Source organism: Felis catus, chromosome B4 (assembly GCF_018350175.1).
Source record: "Felis catus isolate Fca126 chromosome B4, F.catus_Fca126_mat1.0, whole genome shotgun sequence".
NCBI classification, from domain to species: Eukaryota; Metazoa; Chordata; class Mammalia; order Carnivora; family Felidae; genus Felis; species Felis catus.
In genome coordinates, this window is record NC_058374.1 from 28,403,851 (window position 1) to 28,426,118 (window position 22,268).

The 22,268-nt window shown below is 42.6% G+C and overlaps 1 protein-coding gene and 1 long non-coding RNA gene across 24 annotated transcripts in view; both read right to left on the reverse strand.

Annotated features, from left to right (window-relative positions):
• Nucleotides 1-317: 317 nt before the first annotated feature.
• On the reverse strand, nt 318-2,913 carry LOC109501386. The gene is made up of 2 exons (XR_002159404.3): nt 2,567-2,913; nt 318-373 (listed from the first exon to the last, which is right to left on the reverse strand). It is a non-coding gene; the product is annotated as an uncharacterized LOC109501386 (long non-coding RNA).
• Nucleotides 2,914-4,330: 1,417 nt separating this feature from the next.
• ZNF438 (zinc finger protein 438) overlaps nt 4,331-22,268 on the reverse strand; it is a 178,118-nt gene continuing 160,180 nt past the window's right edge. For all 23 annotated transcript variants that reach the window (XM_011283665.4, XM_045061095.1, XM_045061100.1 and 20 more), the window contains 2 exons: nt 11,167-12,985; nt 4,331-9,562 (listed from right to left, as the gene is read on the reverse strand). In XM_011283665.4, the coding sequence (XP_011281967.2) occupies nt 8,944-9,562; nt 11,167-12,985 (2,438 nt within the window). In that variant the 3' untranslated portion in view covers nt 4,331-8,943. The remainder of the gene's footprint in view (nt 9,563-11,166; nt 12,986-22,268) is intronic.

Below are 22,268 nucleotides of genomic sequence, written 5' to 3' on the forward strand. Positions count from 1 at the left end.
TCTCATTGTGGTTTTGATTTGTATTTCCCCAATGATGAGTGATATTGAGCATTTGTTCGTGTATCTGCTTGCCATCTGGATGTCCTCTTTGGAAAAGTATCTATTCATGTCTTCTGCCCATTTCTTCACTGAATTATTTGCTTTTCGGGTGTTGATTTTGGTAAATTATTTATAGATATTTGATACTAACCCTTTATACGATATGTCATTTGCAAATATCTTCTCCCATTCTGTCAGTTGCCTTTTAGTTTTGCTGATTGTTTCCTTTGCTGTGCAGAAACTTTTTATATTGATGAGGTCCCAACAGTTCATTTTTGCTTTTATTTCCCTTGCCTTCAGAGAACTGGAAAGGCAGCAGCAACAAAGCCCAAGACTAGCAGAAGAAGAGAAATAATAAAGATTAGAGCAGAAATAAACAAAATAGAATCCATTTTTTGGGATTTGGTAGAACAGATCAATGAATCTGGTTTTTTGAAAGAATCAACAAAATTGATAACCCCCTAGCCAGACTTCTCAAAAAGAAAAGAGAGAGGACCCAAATAAAGAAAAGCATGAATGAAAGAGGAAAGATCACAACCAACACCACAGAAATACAAACAATTATTACAGAATACTATGAAAAATTATATGCCAACAAACTGGACAATCTGGAAGAAGTGGACAAATTCCTAAACACCCACACACTACCAAAGCTCAAAATAGAAGAAGTAGAAAATTTAAACAGACCCATAACCAGTGAAAAATTGAATCGGTTATCAAAAATCTCCCAACAAATAAGAGTCCTGGGCCAGATGGCTTCCCAGGATAATTCTACCAGACATTTAAAGCAGAGTTAATACCTATTCTTCTCAAGCTGTTCCAAAAAATAGAAATGAAAGGAAAGCTTCCAGACTCATTCTATGAAGCGAGCATTACCTTGATTCCGAAACCAAAGACCCCACTAAAAAGGAGAATTACAGACCAATATCCCTGATGAACATGGATGCAAAAATTCTCAATAAGATATTAGCAAATCGAATTCAATAGTATATTAGAAGAATTATTTGCCATGATCAAATGGTATTCATTCCTGGGCTGCAGGGCTGGTTCAGTATTTGCAAATCAATCAACGTGATACATCACATTAATAGAAGAAATGATAAGAACCATATGATCCTGTCAACAGATGCAGAAAAAGCATTTGACAAAATATAGTATTCTCTGTTAATAAAAACCCTCAAGAAAGTCGGGATAGAAGGAACATACCTTAACATCATAAAAGCCACATATGAAAGGCCCACAGCTAATATCATCCTCGGGAAAAATTGAGAGCCTTCCCCCTGAGATTAGGAACATGAAGGGGATGTCCACTCTGACTACCTTTGTTTAACACAGTGTTGGAAGTCCTAGCCTCAGCAATCAGACAACAAAATGAAATAAAATGCATTCAAATTGGCAAAGAAGAAGTCAAACTTTCACTTTTCGCAGATGACATGATACTCTACATGGAGAACCTGAAAGACTCCACCAAAAAACTGCTAGAACTGATACATGAATTCAGCAAAGTTGCAGGATATAAAATCAATGTATACAGAAATCGGTTGCATTCTATATACCAATAATGAAGCAACAGAAAGAGATATCAAGGAATTGGTGCCATTTACAATTATACCACGCACCATAGAATATCCAGGAATAAATCTAAGTAAAGAGTAAAAGATCTATACTCTGAAATCTATAGAAAACTTATGAAATAAATTGAAGAAGACACAAAGACATGGAAAAACATTCCATGCTCATGGAATGGAAGAACAAATATTGTTGAAATGTCGATACTACCCAAAGCAATGTACACATTCAATGCAATCCCAATCAAAAGAGCATCAGCATTCTTCTCAGAGCTAGAACAAATAATCCTAAAATTTGTATGGAACCACAAAAGACCCCGAATAGCCAAAGTAATGTTGAAAAAGAAAATCAAAGCTGGAAGCATCACAATCCCAGACTTTAGCCTCTACTACAATACAAAGCCGTAGTCATCAAGACAGTATGGTATTGGCACAAAAACAGACACATAGACCAATGGAATAGAATAGAGACCCCAAAATTGGACCCACAATTGTGTGACCAACTACTCTTTGACAAAGCAGGGAAAAGTATCCAACGGAAAAAAGACAGTCTCTTTAGCAAATGGTGCTGGGAGAACTGGACAGCAACATGCAGAAAAATGAAACTGGACCACTTCCTTACACCACACACAAAAATAAATTCAAGATGGATGAAAACCTAAATGTGAGACAGTAAACCATCAAAATCCTGCAGGAGAAAACAGGCAACAACCTCTTTGATCTCGGCTGCTGCAACTTCTTTACATGACCTGTCTCTGAAGGCAAGGGAAATCAAAGCAAAACTGAACGATTGGAACCTCATCAAGTAGCCAGCCTTTAAACAATGTTAGAACATATTGAAATGCAATGTGATTATGTACACTGTATTTTTATGAAGTCAAATTTTCATCTGGATTATAGGTATCTGCCTCTGTATGTGGATCCACATGCACACTAAGTTAAAAAGCTGTCTTTCTCACCGTGGATCACTATCTGTTGGTAGTTAGGCAGCAGGGCAAAGCTGAGGACATCTGTGTGGGCCCCAAAGCTGAGGGGTAAGACAAACTTTTCTTCCTTCATAGTTTGGCTGAGGCATTCCGGAAAGAGAAGAGGAGAGCTACAGCTTAATCTGGTAAAGACATTTTTTTCAATTGGAAAAAATAAAATGTAGCAAAATATTTCAGTAATGCAAAAGTGTGTCCCTCTTTCCCATCTCTTGGTACCCCTTTCCTGACATGACCTTCCAGAAATTCTCTATGCACACACAAGCACCTATAATAATACATCTATCTCGTCTCTTTCTTCCTCCATTTATTTATTTATTTATTTATTTATTTATTTATTTATTTAAAAAAAAAAAACCCTTTTTAAAGTTTATTTATTTTGAGAAATAGAGGGAGCGAGCAGGGGAGGGGCAGAGAGAGGGAGGGAGAGAGAGAATCCCAAGCAGGCTCCATGCTGTCAGCACAGAGCCCGACGCAGGGCTCGAACCCACAAACTGCAAGATCATGACCTGAGCCAAAATCAAGAGTCAGATGCTTAACTGATGGAGCCACCCCGGTGCCCCACTTCCTCCTTTAAAAAATAAAATAAAAATAAATAAATAAATAAATAAATAAATAAATAAATAAATAAATAGCAAACAAGAGTGTGCTGTACACTGTCCCATACCTTGCTTCCTTCACACGTTACATAGTTGAGCTCATAAAGTGCTACATCAATCTTTTACTCTAGATGGTATTCCATCATATGGTGCGCTGCAGTTTTGCTAAACCAGATCTGTGGACAGTTGTGTACGTTTTCTACTGATTATCAACAGTGCTGCAGTGAACATCCTCATCCACCCGTCTGTGCACTTGTGCGTTGATATCTATAGGACACATTCCCAGAAGCAGAGTATCTGGATCAAGAGGTCTGTGCATTTTAGATTTTGATATGTCAGATTTCATTTGCTCCACTGTGATTGTACCAAAATATTACTGTCATTTTGCTCTGTGGGCACTGGATCCAGGAGGCGTGCTACCCTCATAGTGCCCCGTGGGGGCTTTTCATCATCAAAAACCTCCTCGTGCCACATCCTGACACAACAGGACTGCCCTCTTGCTTCCCCCATCCCCACCCTTTACTTCAAGAAAGAATAAACCCCATTCAAAAGACTTCATCTTCTTGGATATTTTAGCTTTCCTTGGGTGTAACCATTGTCCAAAAGGCTTGGCTCCATGAATATCTTATGAAAAACTGAACTGTGCTTTAATTTGGATTACACTAGGAAAAGGCAGTGTTTTAGTTTCCTACGAACATATTCCTAAATATTACTTCCAGATACAGACACAGCTTTGGGATAGTTATGAAGGTCCTATGTTTGAGCTACCTGGGCCTCTTCCATGGCCAAATTCTTGTGCTAAGATCTGCGTTGCAACTCAGGAAGTAGTCAGATCCCGCTCACTGCTGTTTCTGCAAAAGCCTATAGAAGATCTGGTGGTCTCTACCTGAGACTCCTAGTTGGAGATTAAAATCATATTTAATAACACAAGGTGAAATCTGTTACTTGAGTAGTGCTTAGTGGCTGTTTGACTTGTCAGAAATGATCTATCATGTTAACTGCTTGCGACTTTCTTTTTAGAACATACCTAAAGAGGTAATATAGCTGTCCTATTATAGGCGAATTCTTTGCTGCTAAGGTAACAAAGCAGGAGGAGCAGGAGAGCAATTCTGAAGGTGGGGGCAAGTTTCATACAAACAAATAAAATCCTAATTAGCTTCATTATCAAAATTAGAACAAATAATCTTTGTTTCTCTTGAGTTGTCACATTTGGTTTCCTTCGATAGATAGCGATTTTTCCTAGGGTTAGGCAACACATTGAAACATTTTCACACTTCAGAGTATGGAAAATGTGATGTACCACTAAGCTAACGTCTGCACGCTGAACACAACTTTAAAATATGCTTGCAAAACTGTGGCTATAGTTTTATTATGGTGATAACCATGACCATGACCAAATAGGAGATACAATAAACATTTCACCTCAAAAGGAACATTCTCGAAGAGATGGATATAGTTAAAATATATATTGGATTGCACCACAAGCCTAGATAAGCTGCTGATTGTCTAATGTCAGGGAAGTCTGTATAAAGTTGAAGCTAAAAGCCTGTTCTGTTAAATCCCAGTTCATCTCTACTGGGGCATTGTTTCTCAGGAGCTCAGTGAAAGGAGGAGACTCCATAAAATATGTATCTAACAAAGCATGTCAGCAGCTTGAATGGAGCAAACTAGCCCAGATCCGAGAATTCTAATAAATAAATGAAGTTGAGCATTTATTGCCAACAATCATGTCACTGGGGCCACAGAAAACTGGAGCCGTGCAGCTGGGAGGCAGGAATGTGGAGCCAGAGAAGGTAATGGAACGCGCCCAGGTTTGATTATTTATGGCGTGCTGATGAAGAGACAACTTTCCATATGAGGAACAGCTTAACGGAGGAATAGTCGAGCTAAACCAGGAAGAGGTCCAGAGAAAGAGAGAGTAACAAAAGGGGACATGAATAAAAATGACAGCTAATAAAACAATACAAATCTAAAATGCTGTAACTTTCAGAAATAATTTAGGGCCAAGAGAAAAGAAAAAAGTCCCGTTTTGCTGGCTTTGGGACAATTTTCCAAGAAGCAAAAGACATTAAGCAAAATGAGTGTGCTGAATTTAAGACCAAATTTGCCTCTATGCCTTCCTAGCTGTAAGTTTGGTTACTCCTGAAGCTGGCTTTATTTGTAAAAAGGGAAGTGCCAATTCCATTTGTATTTAGCTAACATATCCATTTTTTCAACAAATGTTTATTGTATATTATTCCATATCAGGTACTGGACCCTCTGGGGCTGTGTGCTGAACAAAGACACAATCCCTGCCCTCCAGAGGCTTATGGTCTAGTGTGGGAAGTGGACAAGTCCACTGTCAAGTTCAAGACCTGGGGGGTGAGCACTGCGATGCTGGCCAGATCCAGGCCAGGAAGGGGCAGCCTCAGGGAGGAACATGAGGGCCAAAGTAGAGCCCAGAATGGAAATAACTGAATGCCACTTTCTGTATAAAGAAACACTTGGCAGCCTCCATGTACTCCAGATCCTACTTTGATAACTGAAAAATTAAAATACACTTTTTATGCAAAGATGAAAATTTCTATGGTTCTCAGTAGTTTTCATTTTTGAATTCTGGACTTGAGACCTACATGAGCTGCTTTATTTTTAAAACTGTATTATTATTATTTTTTTTTACTTTTATTTGCATTTATTTTATGCAGAATTTACTCCCAGGCCATAGGTTTTTGTTTCTTCAGTTTCTTCCAGGAAGTCTTTTTCTTCTGAGCAAAACCTTTTTTTTTTTTTTTTTTTTTTGCAACCTCCTCTTCTGGTTTAGGAATACTCTGTTCTTTTTCAGTAAGGATCGTCTCAGCGTGGCAGGGAGAGCTCACGTATGGGTTAATTCCACCATGAACCCTGTAAATTCTCCACTACATCTTGGGGGGACTTTGTTCACCTGGATGAGCTCAATGACCAGAGACTCTACATCTAAACCCTTAAGTTCAGCATTACTCTGCGGTTTTAAAGCATCTGCAGTAAAAACTCAGCACGTTTTGGGCCACTGACCCTGTGTCCAGCCCCACTGTTTGGCCTGGGCACAACTACCAAATCCACCATTGTAGCGACGGAATGGCACACATTGCTTCTGCAAAGTGACATCTTTCGCAGGTACTTTCAGGTACTGTCATGTGACCTTGGATACATGCGTATAAAGTGAACATGAAGATCTGAATCTCTTCATTTGCATGATTTTGTAGGGTTTTCTGGGTCCAGTGAATGGCGGACCATTTTCAGAGATCACCTCAGGCCGCTTACAGGAAGAGCCTACCTGAGCCGTTTTAAATGGTCTTTCTATGGTGTAATACACCTCTTCTCCAAGGCTGGCCAGAAACATAATAAATATCAGCCCCCGGTTACTGTGAGGCCCAAGGCAGGAGCATCACTCACTGTGCACACACGAGGGAATGGAGTCCTGGACAGGTAACGCTCTGAGGGTCACACGGAGCAGCATGTTTCTACACCTCACTGCCTGTGGGTCAAGGATGTAGGTTGGGACCATACCAACAACATGTCTGTGTCCAAGGAAGGCTCATCAATGAAGACCCACTGGCTTATCGATCTGAGCTGTTCCCAGAGCCTCTTTAGCTGAATGACCCTCTCTTTCCTTCCTGCTCCCCAGTAGGAGTCCCTCTCCGTGCCACTCCAGCTGAAGAAGCGCTCTTAAGGGCCAGAAGCCCCTTATCTTGGGTGGCAGCAGGACCCTTCCCACTGTAATGCAGGGGAGTGCTTCTAGAAGCTGAGAACTAGAACATTCTATTCCGAATGAACCCACACACATAGGCATCCAGTGAGGCCCTCTGCACTGCACATCTCCTTTTCTCATAATAAGAGCTTTCTTAAAGATGAGTGCTGGCCCCCCTGCCCCCCGCCCCAAACCTATGGTATAGGGCCCTGATGAGAAGGGGATCCAGTCAGGGCACCTAATCATGAGCCAGTCACACCCTCCTACCTGGGCCCGTGCCCCATTCATAAGTCTCTACTTTTTACAGGCTGTCTTTACCCTCGGTGTTTTGCTGTAGGCAAAACACTGGCTGTAGCAGGTGTCTCCACAACCTGGTGGACTTCAGACTTTCCTTTACTTGCTGTGTGGGGGCACTCTCCCCCACAACTCTGCCTCTGTACGTACTCCAGACCCCCTCCTCTGCCTTGGCTGACTGGCTAGTATTTCAGAAATACTGCTTAGTATCTAAGGACTGAGTAGTCTACAAATTATTTTATAGTTTGAATTCAAGTTTCATGGTTTGAATTCAAGTAGTATTCTTGGTTGATCTCACTTTTAGTGCCTTCAGACCAATCTTCCCAAAAGGTGCTGCACTGAATGGCAAAGTGGTTTCATTACTAACCTGGTTCTAAAAATATCAAACAGTGAAGGTCTGATATGATCTCTTTCAAACTGGGTAAAGCACGATGATCGACACACCACGGCAGCAAAATCTTTCAGAGATTTCCACGCCTACCCTCATAGTCTCAAATGTATAAAACTATTTGCAAAAAGTCAAGAATTGACTTTCTGGAAAATTTGAGCCAAATCGTGTTAATGAACACTTTCTTTTAAAATAAGACATTAAAAAAAAAAAAAGATGACTTAAAACCCACTAGCTTATCAATTCGAATTCAGTTCTTCCTGGTTCGGCAACTTCCTGTAGCACAGAAACATGTTGTGACGACGCCTGGGCCGTGCTTCAGGCAGACGGGGCTGGCCACATGCACAGTACTTTCACCCAGAGGCTGGAACCTCAGCTGGACGATTGCTTAAACTCCCCCATTCTAAGAAAATGATTTTGCAGCCAGGATGTCCAGGAGCTCCAAGTGGCAACTTTTCTGGTTCCCAGGAATTTAAGAGGCAATCATTTACTCTTGGCTTTCAAAGAGAACCCTGGGCTTGAAAGGCACAGTTGCATCGAAAATTGATCAGCTAGCGATGACCCTGTGAAGCTCCTTGGGAGGGAGGGCGAGCGGTTCAGACACCTAGCCATCTGGGCTGAACTGTCTAGCACACTTTCCAGGTTGTAAATTTCCTGGCCCGAAAGACTATTTGAGAAGAACTTTTAACCAAAAAGTGGTTTTTTATTAGCTGAAGTACTAAAAAATGCTTGATTACTTTGATATGGAACACTACAGCTGTAAGACTTACCAACATCTAATCTTCAAGGCAATGTACATTTAAGAAAATAGCAAAAATATTGGAAAAAATCCAGGAAACATGGAATTTTAAATTATGGTAGATGAGAACCTTATTAAATGTACTGCTCTACAGCCTATTCAAATACACCAGAGAATCTGATAAATATCAACACCATACGTGTGGCTGAGACTGGCCTGGCTCACATTTGTCCGTCTACTTAAACAGCAAACAGCTGAACAAAATGATATATGCTCACGCTCAAACACGCTGAACACTGTACTTGAAGAACAGCCTATATAATTTTTTACATTTCAATTGCCAAATTTTGGTCTTTTTCTTTATTCTCAAAGTCTAAGACATTAATGGTTAGTACATCGACTTTTAAAGTAAAACTGCATATGGTTAGAAAAATATACACCAAAGGCATATATATATATATTTTTTTTTGTAAGAAAATAAAACTATGTACAAAAATCACTTGTGCTCATTAATGCTGATCCTAATTTGTCTGACTTTTATAATTAAGCACCACCATAAAAATGCAGGGCTTTGAGAGAAAGAGAGAGCAAGCAAGCAGCATTCTCTTTACCCCCACCCCCAAGATTTCATTTCTCAGTCTCCCCGGGAGGTCCGGTCACCCCCTGGCTAGAGAATGCATTTAAAATCGTCCACAGCTTGGGAGGGTCCTCACAGTTGTGCTCTTGTTCCCAGTGCTGGAGGACTTCTTCCTTCCTGGCCAGCGTCTGTGCACAGAGGACACAGTTAAAGCCTGAACGGTCCCCAAAGAGGAGGGTGTGGGGGCTGGGACTCGCAGAGCCCCGGGGGACCGCCCCTGGCAGCGGCTCCCTGGGTCCCGCTTGGGCTCCCTCCATTTTCCTGAACCTGTCCACATCAGTGTGATGATGAAGGCACAGCTGCCTTTTCAGCTTAGGAAATGCATTTAAGTCCTCATCAGGGGGAGCACGCTTGAGTAGCCTCCTTCTCTCAGGATGTTGTTTCCTGAAAGCGGTGTGTTTCACCAGTTCTTCCTGAGCTCCTGTGCTTCCCGGTAAGATCTCCTCTTGCAGCCGGCCCTGAATTTCCTCTCCGTGAACGTAAAGTAAATGAAACTTGATTTCAGCAAAAGACTGGGCAGTGATCTGACAACGGCCACATTTGATTTGTAATTTGACTTCGTCCGCCTGGGTTAGGAGGAGGTCTTCTTCTAGGCTTGACTTGTTTTCCCTGAAAAGGGGGAAAACAGTGTGTGTAAGATTTCACGCAAAACATAACTGGAACTTCTTGTTTAGGGATCCAGAACACGCCCAGTGAGGCAAAGGACGGGGAACGGGGGAAACGGCACATGGGAAGCACAGACCGCGGTGGACACCGACCGTCACTCCCGGTTGGGGTCATACCATTCTCAAGCTACCAGCCTCCAGTGAAAGAGTGTTTCCCTTTCTATCTCTCCCCCAGGGGAGCTAACTATTCTTTGGTTACCAGCTAGGTGTTATCTATTCCAGAGTCAGGTAGTACCAAGTGAGGCACCATAGGGACCCACTTTGTTCAGCCACACCACCCACTCGCTGCTGCCCTTCCTAACCTTGAGCACTGAATGCAGCTTGGACAGTTAACCTAAACATCAAAATGTACTACCGAAAACAATTCAGAAGAGAGGTTTCTTTACGGTGGCTGCTAGATGTGTTAATAAAAGGCATAGACAGGGGGGCCTGGGTGGCTCAGTCTATTGAGTGTTGACTTCGGCTTAGGTCATGATCTAGCGGTTCACGAGATTGAGCCCCACGTCGGGCCCTGTGCTGACAGCTCAGAGCCTGAAGCCTGCTTTGTATTCTGTGTCTCCCCCTCTCTCTGTCCCTCCCCCGCTCACACTGTCTCTCTCTCTCTTTCAAAACTAAATAAACATTAAAAATAAAATAAAATAAAATAAAATAAAATAAAAAGGCACAGACATATCTCAGTGGATAGGAACGTCTGAAGAAAAGCAGAGAAACTCTAGAAAAGCCAGGAAGACAAAAGGCAGGCACCCCTGATTTTAAAATGAAGGTGGGAGCAGAAGCCAAAACTGAATAGAAAGTATTGAGAACAATTAGGACGATTAAGAACGATGAGGGACAGAGAACCTAAACTTAGAATTGTTTAATCTTCATGGTGCTGATGACAGTTCATTTCAGTGACTCTCCCTCCATCATCCAGTGGAAAGCAGGTGGACTGCTGGGGTTTCCCTGGCAGACCCATTGCTCTAAGCCCAGCCTGCCAGGCTTTCAAACTACAGAGCCTGCTTGTTCGTAACACCAGAAATCAGTACCCGCACAAGGCAATGATGACACGGGAAATGTTAATCTGGACTGACAGGAAAACTAGTGCAAACATAGAGGGCTGGGTCTGGGACCTGAAAGTATGGTCAATATGGGGGACGCGGAGTCCCTACCATGGGTCAGACTATATTCTGGGGCAAACAATGACATTTAGATATAAATTCTGTGGCCACAAGTTTGGGAACATTACTTGTAGAGGGTACCAGGAACTATATACAGTGATATTTCCTATTTCAGATGCAAAAATCCTCTCTCACTGTGACCCCAGCATACCGCAAACTGGTGTCTGTGCCCCAGCTAACTGGGATTAGAGGAATTAAAAAATCATCACTGCTCAGAAAGTGACGAGAAATGAGATCACTCTTCACAGACATGGAGGAAGAGGTAATGACCTTCCAGAATGTTGATCTGAGGAATGTTTTTACAGACCCATCTTTCTGAAGAGGAAATACCGCCCTGTTCTCCAAATCCAAGCACCCCTTGCTGCCAGGCCTCCGTCCCCTTAGCACTCACCTCTCCACGGGTCCCTCCAGCCCTCGCGTGGTCAGGCCTCTGTTCTTTGACACGTCCCCTGGCTGCCTTTCACTGGGGGAAGGCTCCGTGCTGATGACAACCCGGTGCACTTCTTTTAGGTGGCCGAAGTAGACCCTGACGTGGCCAAACACTTTCGCACAAAACTCACAGCACACGAGTTTCTTCAGACGGTTCTCCGCATGATGGAGTTTCATGTGTGCGCTCAGGCTGCCGGGACGTACATAGGCCTTGCGGCAGACTCGGCAGCTGTAAGGCCGTCTGTTAGTGTGTGTGTTCATGTGGTCACGAAGGTGCTGTTTGAACTGGAAGTGGTGGTTACAGACGTGACACCTGTGCCACGGTTTCTTAATGCCCGAGAGTCCGTTTCTCAGCGCAGAGCCGGGCTTCGGGGAGGTGCCGCTATCCTGTCTACAGCCGGGATACTTAGGGCTGAGGGGACTGTTTAACAACATGTCCTGCCCGAGGCTGCCTGGTGTCTGGGGCTGGAACACGCCTGCAGGAGAAGCCAGGGGAGCCAAAGCAGACACGACAATCACAGGCTTGGGCATAATGCTGCGGTATTTCTTCAGAGACCCTGGTTTTTGGTCACTGGATTCTTGCGGATCGGCTTTTACTCTTTCTTTACTATCTTTACACTTACTAATGACACATTTCCTCCTTTTTCCCTGAAATGCCAAAATTTCATCTGGTACCTTTCGTTTTCTTACTCTTCTCTTTGCTGCCCCACCACTGAGTTTTGCTTTGTGGCTGAGATCTGGTCTGGTGGCCGCACAAAAGGTACTTTCACAGGGGCTCTGTGGAGCAGGTGTCTTGCCGAGCATCTTGGTGGCTGCAGTAAAGCCCTCTGGGATGGAGGATGCCTTACCACAGGCTGCCCTGAGCCCGGGCACAGAGCCATCTGTGAGGCTCACGTCTGACTGGCCTCCACACACCTCCGCTGTTCTCCCTCTGGCATAGGGCAGGATGGGCAGTTTACCTCTGGGGACTGGAGAGATCAGCTGAACTGCATTGCTGAAAACAGCTGGGGATAAAATGGTCATGGCTTTTGTAAGATCAGCTTGTTCTCTCCGTTTCCCACTGGCAACGGGAGAAGGTTTACTGCAGGTTTCCTCACTCGCCAAGGTTGCTTTCCCTGGAGTCACTGCGAGGCCCGGCTTGGCTGAGGGCTCTTCTGGTGTGGATACCGTCGGGGTGGCAGAAGGGTTCAGATCTCCACGGTCGTTGGTCCCTGGGGGTGGAGAGTCTCCGGGGCCACCACGGTTGGTCAGTGCCGCCATGCTGATGCTGGACGGGCCTGGGTCTAGTGACGGCACTTGCTCTGATTGACCAGGTCTGTGTGGGGGTTTGGGACGGTCAGGTGGGGAGGGGGACGTTTGGGTTTGGGCAGGAGGTATGCCAGCACCACTCTCAGAGGAACTCCGAGTGGGTTTCCTTCTCGATCCTTTGTTATTTCTTGGGGGTTGGTATCGAGGAATAGGCAGCTTCAGATTTTCAGGCAGTGCCAGTCTGGGTTTCTGGATTGGCTGAGCGGAGGCGACATGTGGCAGAGCGACGAGAGAAAACGTCCCTTCCTGTCCAGCAACCTGCATCAGAGCGTAATTTTGGGTGGGCACCCCCAGAGGCTTGGCGTTGATGGAGGGTCCTGGATTCACCTGATCAGAGAGTGATGATGAAGGGCACGGCAGCACTCTGGATGTCAGGACTTTGGGCATGATTTTTGGTGCAATGGTCCTAAACTGACTCTTATTCTGCAAACCTTTCCCACTCTGAATCGTTCCAGAAGAGATGTTGGACTCACCTGCAATGACAATGGCAGTATAAAAAGTCACTCTGGTGTAACTGTCCTATTGTGGAGAGTGCAAATAAGCATCATTTCCTCTGCCTGTGATGCGTTCCAAGGCTCATCCTTGGCCTTCTGGGCAAATGCCTGTGTTCCTCAACACCCAGCCTTAAAGTCAACTCCCGTTCACCTTCCCAAGGACGGATTATTCTCCGCTATGGTTCCAAAGCCCCCAGGATAACATTTACCACTTTCCACAGTAATTTATCTGTGTGTCTTTCCTACTCAACACAGAGATTCTTGAGAGTTGGACTCTGTCTTTCCCATTCCATATTCCACGTCCATCCTCTCCACGTACCTACTTCCGATTCCTGGTCTCCTTTCCCACCCTCCCGAGCTACAGAGACTGTCCTCTGGTATGTTCCGCTGTGTATTTCATTTATTTTATAGACATACCTTGTTTTCCCTATTAAACTTAAGCTTTGTGAGCATAAAGCTTCTATTTAATTCAGATCCATATTTCCCAGTGTATCTTCAGTGGGAAACAAATGTTTCTTGTATCAAGCTCCTTTCTCGCTCCCTTTCAGGACGCACCATTTGACCCACTGGCCGGTGCAGTTTGTTTTGCACAGTGGAGGAATTTCCACACTGAATGCTAGCTTTGTTGCTGTTTCCCGTGTGACTTGTGAATTTCTTCTCACACCTTTCAAACTGTTTATGTGTGCTTTTGCAATTAAATCACCAGCATTAAAAAAGCTGATGTGACACCTTAAAAAATGTTGAATAAAAACAAAATGATAGAAAATGATAAGATACAGAGACAACATAAAAAAGGCATGAATCACGTAAAAAGCACCTGCTAGGACACTAATAGGTACAATTTTAACTGATACAATAACACTTCCAATTCCTTATTTACTAGGTTAACTGAAGACCAAGTACAACTATTCTCAGAGAATAATTAAGGCAACATTTCAATGCACTGCTTCTAAGAACTGAATCATCTTTTATTCCCTGAGACCTCAAGGCCCAAGGCCTGGCTGCAGTAAAGTTCCCCTTTTCTAAGTTCCTCATTTCAGCCAAACTTTACTCCCACTCACGCTTGCTAGGTACCTACACTATTCGAGGGATTGGCTATGACAGGCCCACATCCCCTTTCTAAAGCCTTTGGGGGCAGATGTATTTTGCAATTTACACTTTCAAATTTTAGAAAAGTAACGAGATGCATAAGCCAAATGTTAAGTAACACCCAGCAGGGTCTGCAGAGCATCCAATTTAAACCTACCACCACTTCTGTAGTAAAATATAGGAGTATTCGCAAAAAGTGGGACAAACGGAGGGTTTTTAAAATAGTCTTGCTCTGTTCAGGTTTTGCCTCTGAATGAGCTTTGGTTTCCAACTTTTGATCACATTTTCTGTTTTCTGGGCTTTTGAGAGTCTGGAGCTGTGGATGAAGGACTGAAGAACTCTTCCAGGGATCCCAACGATACAAAGACGAACAGACACAAGTTCTACCTTAGGAAGCTGGCAATCTACTTCCATCTACTGAAACAGACAAAAATTTTAAATCAGCCTAAATTTTAACGTCTACAGTTACTGAACTAACAATTTTAGCAGAAGGTTGTTTCTTTTGGCAAAAATGACACTCCTCGCATGAGTAAGCAGCGTAGGAATAAGGTTGAAATGTATACCGATCAACTTGTTCTAGAAAGTAATCCCTCTTCGGTGAAGAAAAAGTATGTTAAAAACATGTTTCACATGGTGGCTTGCATTAGGGTAAGAAGGAAAAAGACTAGCGCTATGGGAAAAACTCAGGTCAGGAGAACCGTGGGATCTGTTCTTACCCTCTTTAGCTTTGTTACCCCAAAGCTCATGGGTGAATGAACTGGTCCATCATCTCACAACAGTCTGTTAGAGATTGCTTCTTCTTCCCACATACTTTTATTTATCTTTTGGTTCTCTATCTATAGACTTTAAATGTAAATGCCTTCCATTTTTAGCCTTGTCTTCTCATCTTGGCGGAAGAAGTGCTGAAGTCAGTTGTAAATAAATGTTAAATTGGGATTGAGTTTACAGAAAGCTTAACATTATTGATAGCTTTTGGTTGCTTAAAGACAAGGCTTATTAAATAATTACATTAACAATAGTAATGGTCTTGGAATCTACACAACAAATCGAGGCTGAGGAAGGAAGAGAAGAGAAAACGTCTACTGCATACTCCCAGCGGACTGAGTACAAAAGAACAGGAAGAAAAGCTGCTTTGTCCTTAATCAGTTGTAAATCCTCTTGAAATAATATGTGAGAATAATACATCACAGCACAAGACCCATCACCTCACTCATCTGCTCAAAACTGTCCAAGGGCTCTTCATCTCCGAACCGGAGTCAGAGTCCTTGCAGTGGCCTGAAAAGCCTCATGCCCTCCGCTCCTGGGAACCTCTCTGACTGACTTCCTTTGTTAGCTAAGCTATGCTCCAGCCGCAGTGGCTTCTTCACTGTTCCTTCCACGTGCACACACCCGCTTTCTCAGTGTCTGTACTTGCCGTGTTCACTGCCAGGATGAGCTTCCGCCTTCCAGATAAATGCCCAGTACTTGCTGCAGCGTTTCCTTCAAGTTTGGTCAAATGGTTTCTTCCTGGGGAGCTCTTCCCTGACTACCTTAGTTAAAACTACCCCCGTTCTGAACTTCCCTCCTTTCCAGTCATAATTTTCTGTAGCGCATTTACTCCATCTTACAGATTACATCATGGGCCACTGCCTTTCGTCGCTGACGTGGAGGGCAGAGATTTTGTCCATGTCTCCAGGGTCCAGAACAGTGTTAGGCATGTGGCAGAAATGTCACAGTTATCTGTTGAATTTGTAAGTGGTAATTATGTGATTAATGGCTGAAATAAAGAATTCATAGACTGAGCTTAGAAAATCATCTTAAAAAAAAAAAAAAGAAGAAAAGAGGGCCACAATTTAAAAGTGACCTTTAACATTTCCAAATTTCTAAAATTAAAAAATAAGAAAATGGGTTAGCACCATAATAAAACCCTTTATTCATTAAAAAAAATTTTTTTAAATGTTTCTTTATTTTTGAGAGAGAGACAGAGTGCAAGAGGGGAGGGGCAGAGAGAGAGACAGAGACAGAGAGACAGACAGAGACAAAGAATCTGAAGCAGGCTCCAGACTTCAAGCTGTCAGCCCAGAGCCTGATGTGGGGCTCAAACTCACGGACACGAGATCATGACATGAGCTGAAGTCGGATGTCCAGCCAGTTGAGCAACCGTGAGTGCCCCTAAAACCCTTTAATATAAAGAGAATAGGTGAGGCCCACTGACTGGCCATCTGAGGGAGTAAGGGAACGGTAAATTATGCTGCTCGGGTAGAAGATAAAATAGAGAAACAAGCAAGTTCTGAAAAAGAAACTGCTTTAAAGAAAACAGACATCCATAGAGGGGCACAGCAGGGATTGGAGTGAAGAGAGAAGAGACAACTGGAAATGGAAAAACTGAACCACAGAAGCAGAGGACGGTGATGTCAACATGAAGAAGAGCAGAAATAACAAAGACCAGAAGGTACAGCTGAAGCAACAACCAGTGGTCAAGGTCACTTCGAAGTCTCTGAAGATTTAAGTTGGGAAGGGGCTTCCTATTTTTTATGACCAAATCTAAGAAAGCAACCTTCTGACAGTTAAGGTTTCCAGAAGTGAAACTAGATATATTTTACAGAGCCATCCAAAAGGGAGCGAGCTAATTATGATGCATTTAAAGTTAATGTGCTTTGATCGATCTTCAAAAGTTTCTACGTTACAGTGGAAATAAAATCACACAGGAAGAGCAGTGCCATTCAAAGGAAAAGGAGGCCAACTCCGATGTGGGAGTGAAGGAAACCCCTCAGGGTAACTGGTTGTGCCAGCAAGGGAGAACACTGAGCAGTGAGCAGCCTGGGCGACCGGAAATGAGAGTCATAAGTGACAGGTAAGATGACTGCCAAACAGAGTCAACTCTCAAGTTTGCTGCAATTCAACCAAGTGGATCCTGGGGTAGAAAAGTTGATCAGTTGCCTTCATGATCAACAATTATAAGATAATCATAAGAAATCTTTGGGGTGAAAGATAAGGCCTTATTAGATAAAGGTAACCTACTCATGTTGGCCTGGATCTATCAGGAAGTACAGACAAGGGTGAGGGTGTCTGTGAAGGTGGTGTTGCACCACCAGGACCATTAATGATGGAACAACAGGGAATGGAGTGATGCATTAGAAGAAATGTATAAGGCAGGAGAACGAGGGCAAGGCCCGAAAACGGAAGAACAACCCCTAGGAATTACTTAAATATGTTCAGTAACAGGGTACTCATAAAGTAAATATCCAGCCATACAATGTAATACTATGCAACAGTGAAAAAGAAAGGTGGGGTAGACTGATCTGGAATACTCTCCAAGATATGAGATGTATAGATTATTATTATTGTGTTAGATTAAAAAAACAGTGGGGTACACACACAAATATATTCCTTACAGGCACAGAATATCTCTAAAAGTAAACAAAAGAAACTAGCATCGGTAGTGGCCTTTGGGTTGGGGGCAAAGGAAACTAAGAGGTCAGGATAGGACACGTGCTTATTTCCCACCGAATACTCTCTGCACCTGGCACACAGGAGGTTCACACCTATCTGCTGAATGAATGCAAGGAAAATGAAGTTTCCCTTTTGAATCTGTTATTAAAAGGGGTACCTTTGGGGACAGTCACGGTGGGTAAGTGTGTGTCTTTGCATAAATGACTGTGTCTACATTACACACGATGTCTTCTGTTTTTATTTTCCTTGCCTATTTAAGGACAAGAATTGCTAACGATAAGGGAAGTAATCTAATAATCCGACAGGCCGTGCATAACTACCCCCCAAAGTTAAGCACTGAGAAGTATTAGAGCTCATTACTTCCCAAGGACAATGGGAGTCCTGAGAATTGTTCCTGCAAACACTAGGCTCTTCAGGAGAAAACGAGGCAATCTGCAATAAAGGTCAGTTATGCTACAATAACCACAGGTTTGAATTTTTTTTTTTCTTTTTAAAGTAGTTTGAACAATAGGAGTCCTTAGAGAAGCTGAAAATGCTGTTAAGTTTTTAAAGCTCCGAAATACTAGGATGTGTGCTTGTAGGAAGTCTTTCTTGGCAATGCAGTTACTACAGTGGTTTGGTCCACACACATTTACAAGGCCTCCCCAGATGGTGTGATCTACAAACCCTTCCCGTCACCTACTGAATTATAGATCTCAAAGAAGTGTGCACTAAATAATGAGAGGTAGAAATTTCCAGTGACATTCATAATTTCTGGAAATCCTGCAAAATTTCCCATAACACTGTTAAAGAGACTCACAGGACTCTCAGGCACTAAACATGGACTTTTATTAACTGAAAACATAAAAGGTGCACTCAGTAAAATTAATTCTGTGCAATTATACAACGTGAAACTTAATATTAGGATTTTAAATATGGGCTGTTTTTACTACGTTAAGTGTATAAAAAAAAAACTATTTTGAAAAGTGACATTTACAGTTGGTGAAAAACCGATAGAACCGTGGATTAAAGGGAAACACGGAAGCATTGAGTCCTTATTAGGGCTAGAATCTGTACTAGGTCTTTTAAGTGAACCCTCACACAAGCTTTGCAAATAAATATTATTGTCCCCTTTTTACAGATTGAGAAAAATAAGACTTGAGGACTTAAGTAATGTGCTAAAGTCCACGCCATGCAGATCTCCATTCCGATCTGAAGCAATGACCTTCCTCTCTTTCATTCTCTCCTCAAAGGGGCTAAATTATATACCAAGTTTTCCTAATTAACTCCAAAATACAGTGGTATCTCTGAATTTTGCAGAGACAAAAGGGGAAATTTGAAATAGAAATGGCTTGTCACACATATCCCAAAATTTTGATTACAATTAAATGACACTTTCTGAAAGCCCACTTGTTAGGAGAGAATTCATGAACAATTAATAGTCATTTGAAGGTAAAAGCAGATTTTTTTTTTTTAAGGCGAATTTGCCCTTAACATCCATAGGCCTCTGACAAGTCCAGTAGAGTTGCCAGATAATAGTTGTTTGGAGAAAGCGCAATCAATGTGTGTCCTCCGTCACCACCAGAGGACTGGTCTGACAGGCAGAGACCCGGAGGGCAGAATGAGGGCTAATGGTACTCAGTGTCAGCATGCAAGCTAGCCCGATCGCACTGCCTCACGACAAGGCTGGCAGAGATGCTACTAAGGAATACGTACGAGGGCAGGCAGTTTTCTACAAGCCTGCCCACAACTCACCCCCTCCTTTCCACTGGCAGAACCATGGCCTGCTCTGTGGCTTCTCAAAAGTTGTTCCCACTCGTCCCTTCATTAGTTTGGGCCCAGTTCCATCACCCCATCTGTTCGACCCACCGGCCTGCTGCTCAGCATGGAGTAGTCATTGGGCACAGAGACGAGAGCCCCTGCTCTTGAAACGGGCTCCCTGGACCGAGGCTCAGAACGGAAGTCCTGCCAAAGTCTTAGCCACAGAAGTGCCAAAACTTTTAGACATTGTTTAGGTTTTAATTTTATTAAACTGAAAGACCCTATTTTTAATTTTATTTGTTGGCATCCCTGTTCTCCCTCTCACTTGGCTTTCTAATGAGAAATTCCAGTTGGGGTCCAAACTGTTTCCCAAGATGGTCTCTGGTTAAAACAAATATGGTAAAAGCCTGGAGAAGCAGGAGATAAAAGAAATGCCTCATAACCCAAGGGAGCTCAGCTTATTTTGTTGAAAAACCTATAAGCACGTTTAGCTACCGCCCACCTTCTCCCCAGGGCGCCGTCCAGGCACTGCAGCGAGAGTCCACAGGAATTTATGGAGCAGTGACTACAGAGCGCCCTGTAACATGCGCTGGCAACAGGCACCAGTGTATTTTGTGTCTACAGACTCAGGGTGCCATTTCTAGTCCACTTATCTGTAGCACTAAGACCTCCTTGAGTCAGTACATCTAGGACCCAGATCTCTAGCAATCTGATACTATACAAAGGAAATAAGCACTTCCTAATTGCAGATCTTGTATCCGGAGCCCATTTTTGTCCATTCTCTTTGCACACTTCCCTGCTGTGCAGAGCTATGCAGCTAAGATAGCTAAGGCCTTCTCCTTCCCTCCTGTAACACCACTAGTGATATCCAGGCATCCTCCCTTCAGGACACACCTTTGAGAGCTGTCTTGACAAACAGTGAATTCACTACCTAGCTCTGCAAGAAAGGGAATTCTTGTTTTTGGAGCACCAGAGTTTCTTTATTTCCTGGCACTTATCGAATTCTTTACATGCACTAGCTCATTTAATCTCCACAAAAAAAACCGAGTTAGAAATTACTGGTATGTACGTTTTATAGATAAAGGTTTCGAAGCTGGTAAGTAGCAGTGCTGGAACTCAAGCCTTGGCCCAGCTGCCTCCAAGGTCTCTTTCCACCTTTACATGCTGCCTGAGTTATAATGCACGGTTATGGCCACTATCACGGTCTCTAGTGGAAACATGGTTTTGGGGGTCAGATGTGGTTTCAACTCCTGGCTCTGTCTCGTGGGCTGGGAAAGTCATTCCCAGTGAGCCTAACTGTTCTCATTTACAAAAATGGCATAAGAGTATCTCGCTGCAAAGGTCATGGACAGGATTAAAAGAAAAAAGGACCCAGGAAAAGTGCCAGGATAGTGCCTACCAGTTAGGTACTCAGCAGACATTAGCTTTGCACTTTCTCTTGACAAAAAGCATGAGGTTCCTGAGTTATTTTTGGTGGGTAGAAAAAAAAAAGCACAAATCTTGAATGCTAATCATATGGAAATAGTACTGAATCCTTAAACTGATGTTTCTTTGTTGAGAGGTAAATGCAGGAAAGAGGGAAGAAATGGCTATAACTTGTGAATCACGGTCCTACTAGAACTGTAAAGCATTTTTCCTCCCTTTCTCCAGCCACCTATTACCACAGCTCAATCTTCCCTACATCTGATCAATCCTATCACCCTCTCTTACTCCCTGCCCCTAAGTTTTACACATCCCATTGACAAAGTGCTAATCAGAGGAACAGTTACAGTGAATAGGAGTTAACATATGTGCATTTTAAAGAGCTGTTTTGTAGGGACACTCCTCCCTGCTTTTGTTTATACTGAGTATTGATGCTAATTGCTGTTGTTCTCAACACTGCCTGGGAAGAAAATAGCTCCCCTAGTAGACCTTTCAGGGGTGGGGGTGAGTCCAGGTCTCCATGGCCCTGGAAGGGAAGGGGCGCAGGGGAGAACTGGGGACACTGGCCACAGGTCTGCAGGACTGTGAGAGCAATGGCCATGTGATTGTTTGATTCAGGAGGAAAAATAAGTGGACTCTCACAGAGGGTACGGGCAAGTCAACCACAATTTCGAAAGCACGTTCTTGTAGATTTCAGTATTTTGTTGAGGAAATCATTAAGAAAGAAATTTAAGATAGCTTGAATACAGAAAGAAAAGTTGGGCACTGAAAGAGGAGCCCACAAAACTGAATTAATTAGACATGTAAATGTATCAGGAAGCAAGAGGAAACAAGCATTCTTTATGGAAGAACTTAAAAGCTAATTAACTAAAATGTTAATGGCAATATGAGGAAAAATAATACAATATGGTTTGTTAAGTTCAAGTAACTTATTATTCTTTTTGAGCCATATAATTCGTGTCCCAAATGAAATGAAAATTTAAAATGCATTATCATTTAAAATACATTTTAATTATCCTCAATTTCAATGAATTTCTCCATTTTAATTATCAGTCCTTTTATCAGTCCTTATTTCTGGGAGGACTTTTTGATTTCCAGTACTTCTGATGAAAAGCAGTTGAAAACTATATGAAATCTTTTAATTTTTAATACATTTAGGAATACAAAGTTATTAATCTTTTTGGCCCAAAAAATGATAACATGCCCTAGGTCTTATTCATTATTAGAAAACAGTCAATTTTGTATCTTTACCCAAATCTAAGAATGACTAAGTAGCATGAAAATTTAACTAAAAGCTAATGACCTATGGGGGGACACAAAGCAAGACAAATGGAAATTTTTGAAATGCCTTATTAACCCCATTCTCTCATTCTTCATCTTGTTGTTAATATTATTAGAATTATTAAGATTCAGTTGGGTCACATAGTTGAAATTCAGAAGACCTTGATAACTGAACTTCATCAAGGTAAAAGCAGCAAATCATTTCATTTGATGTTCTACCACTCAGCAAATACCTGTGCACACTGTCTCTCCAGGAGATTCCGACATTTTCTGAGTCAGTTGTTTTTCAACACAATGG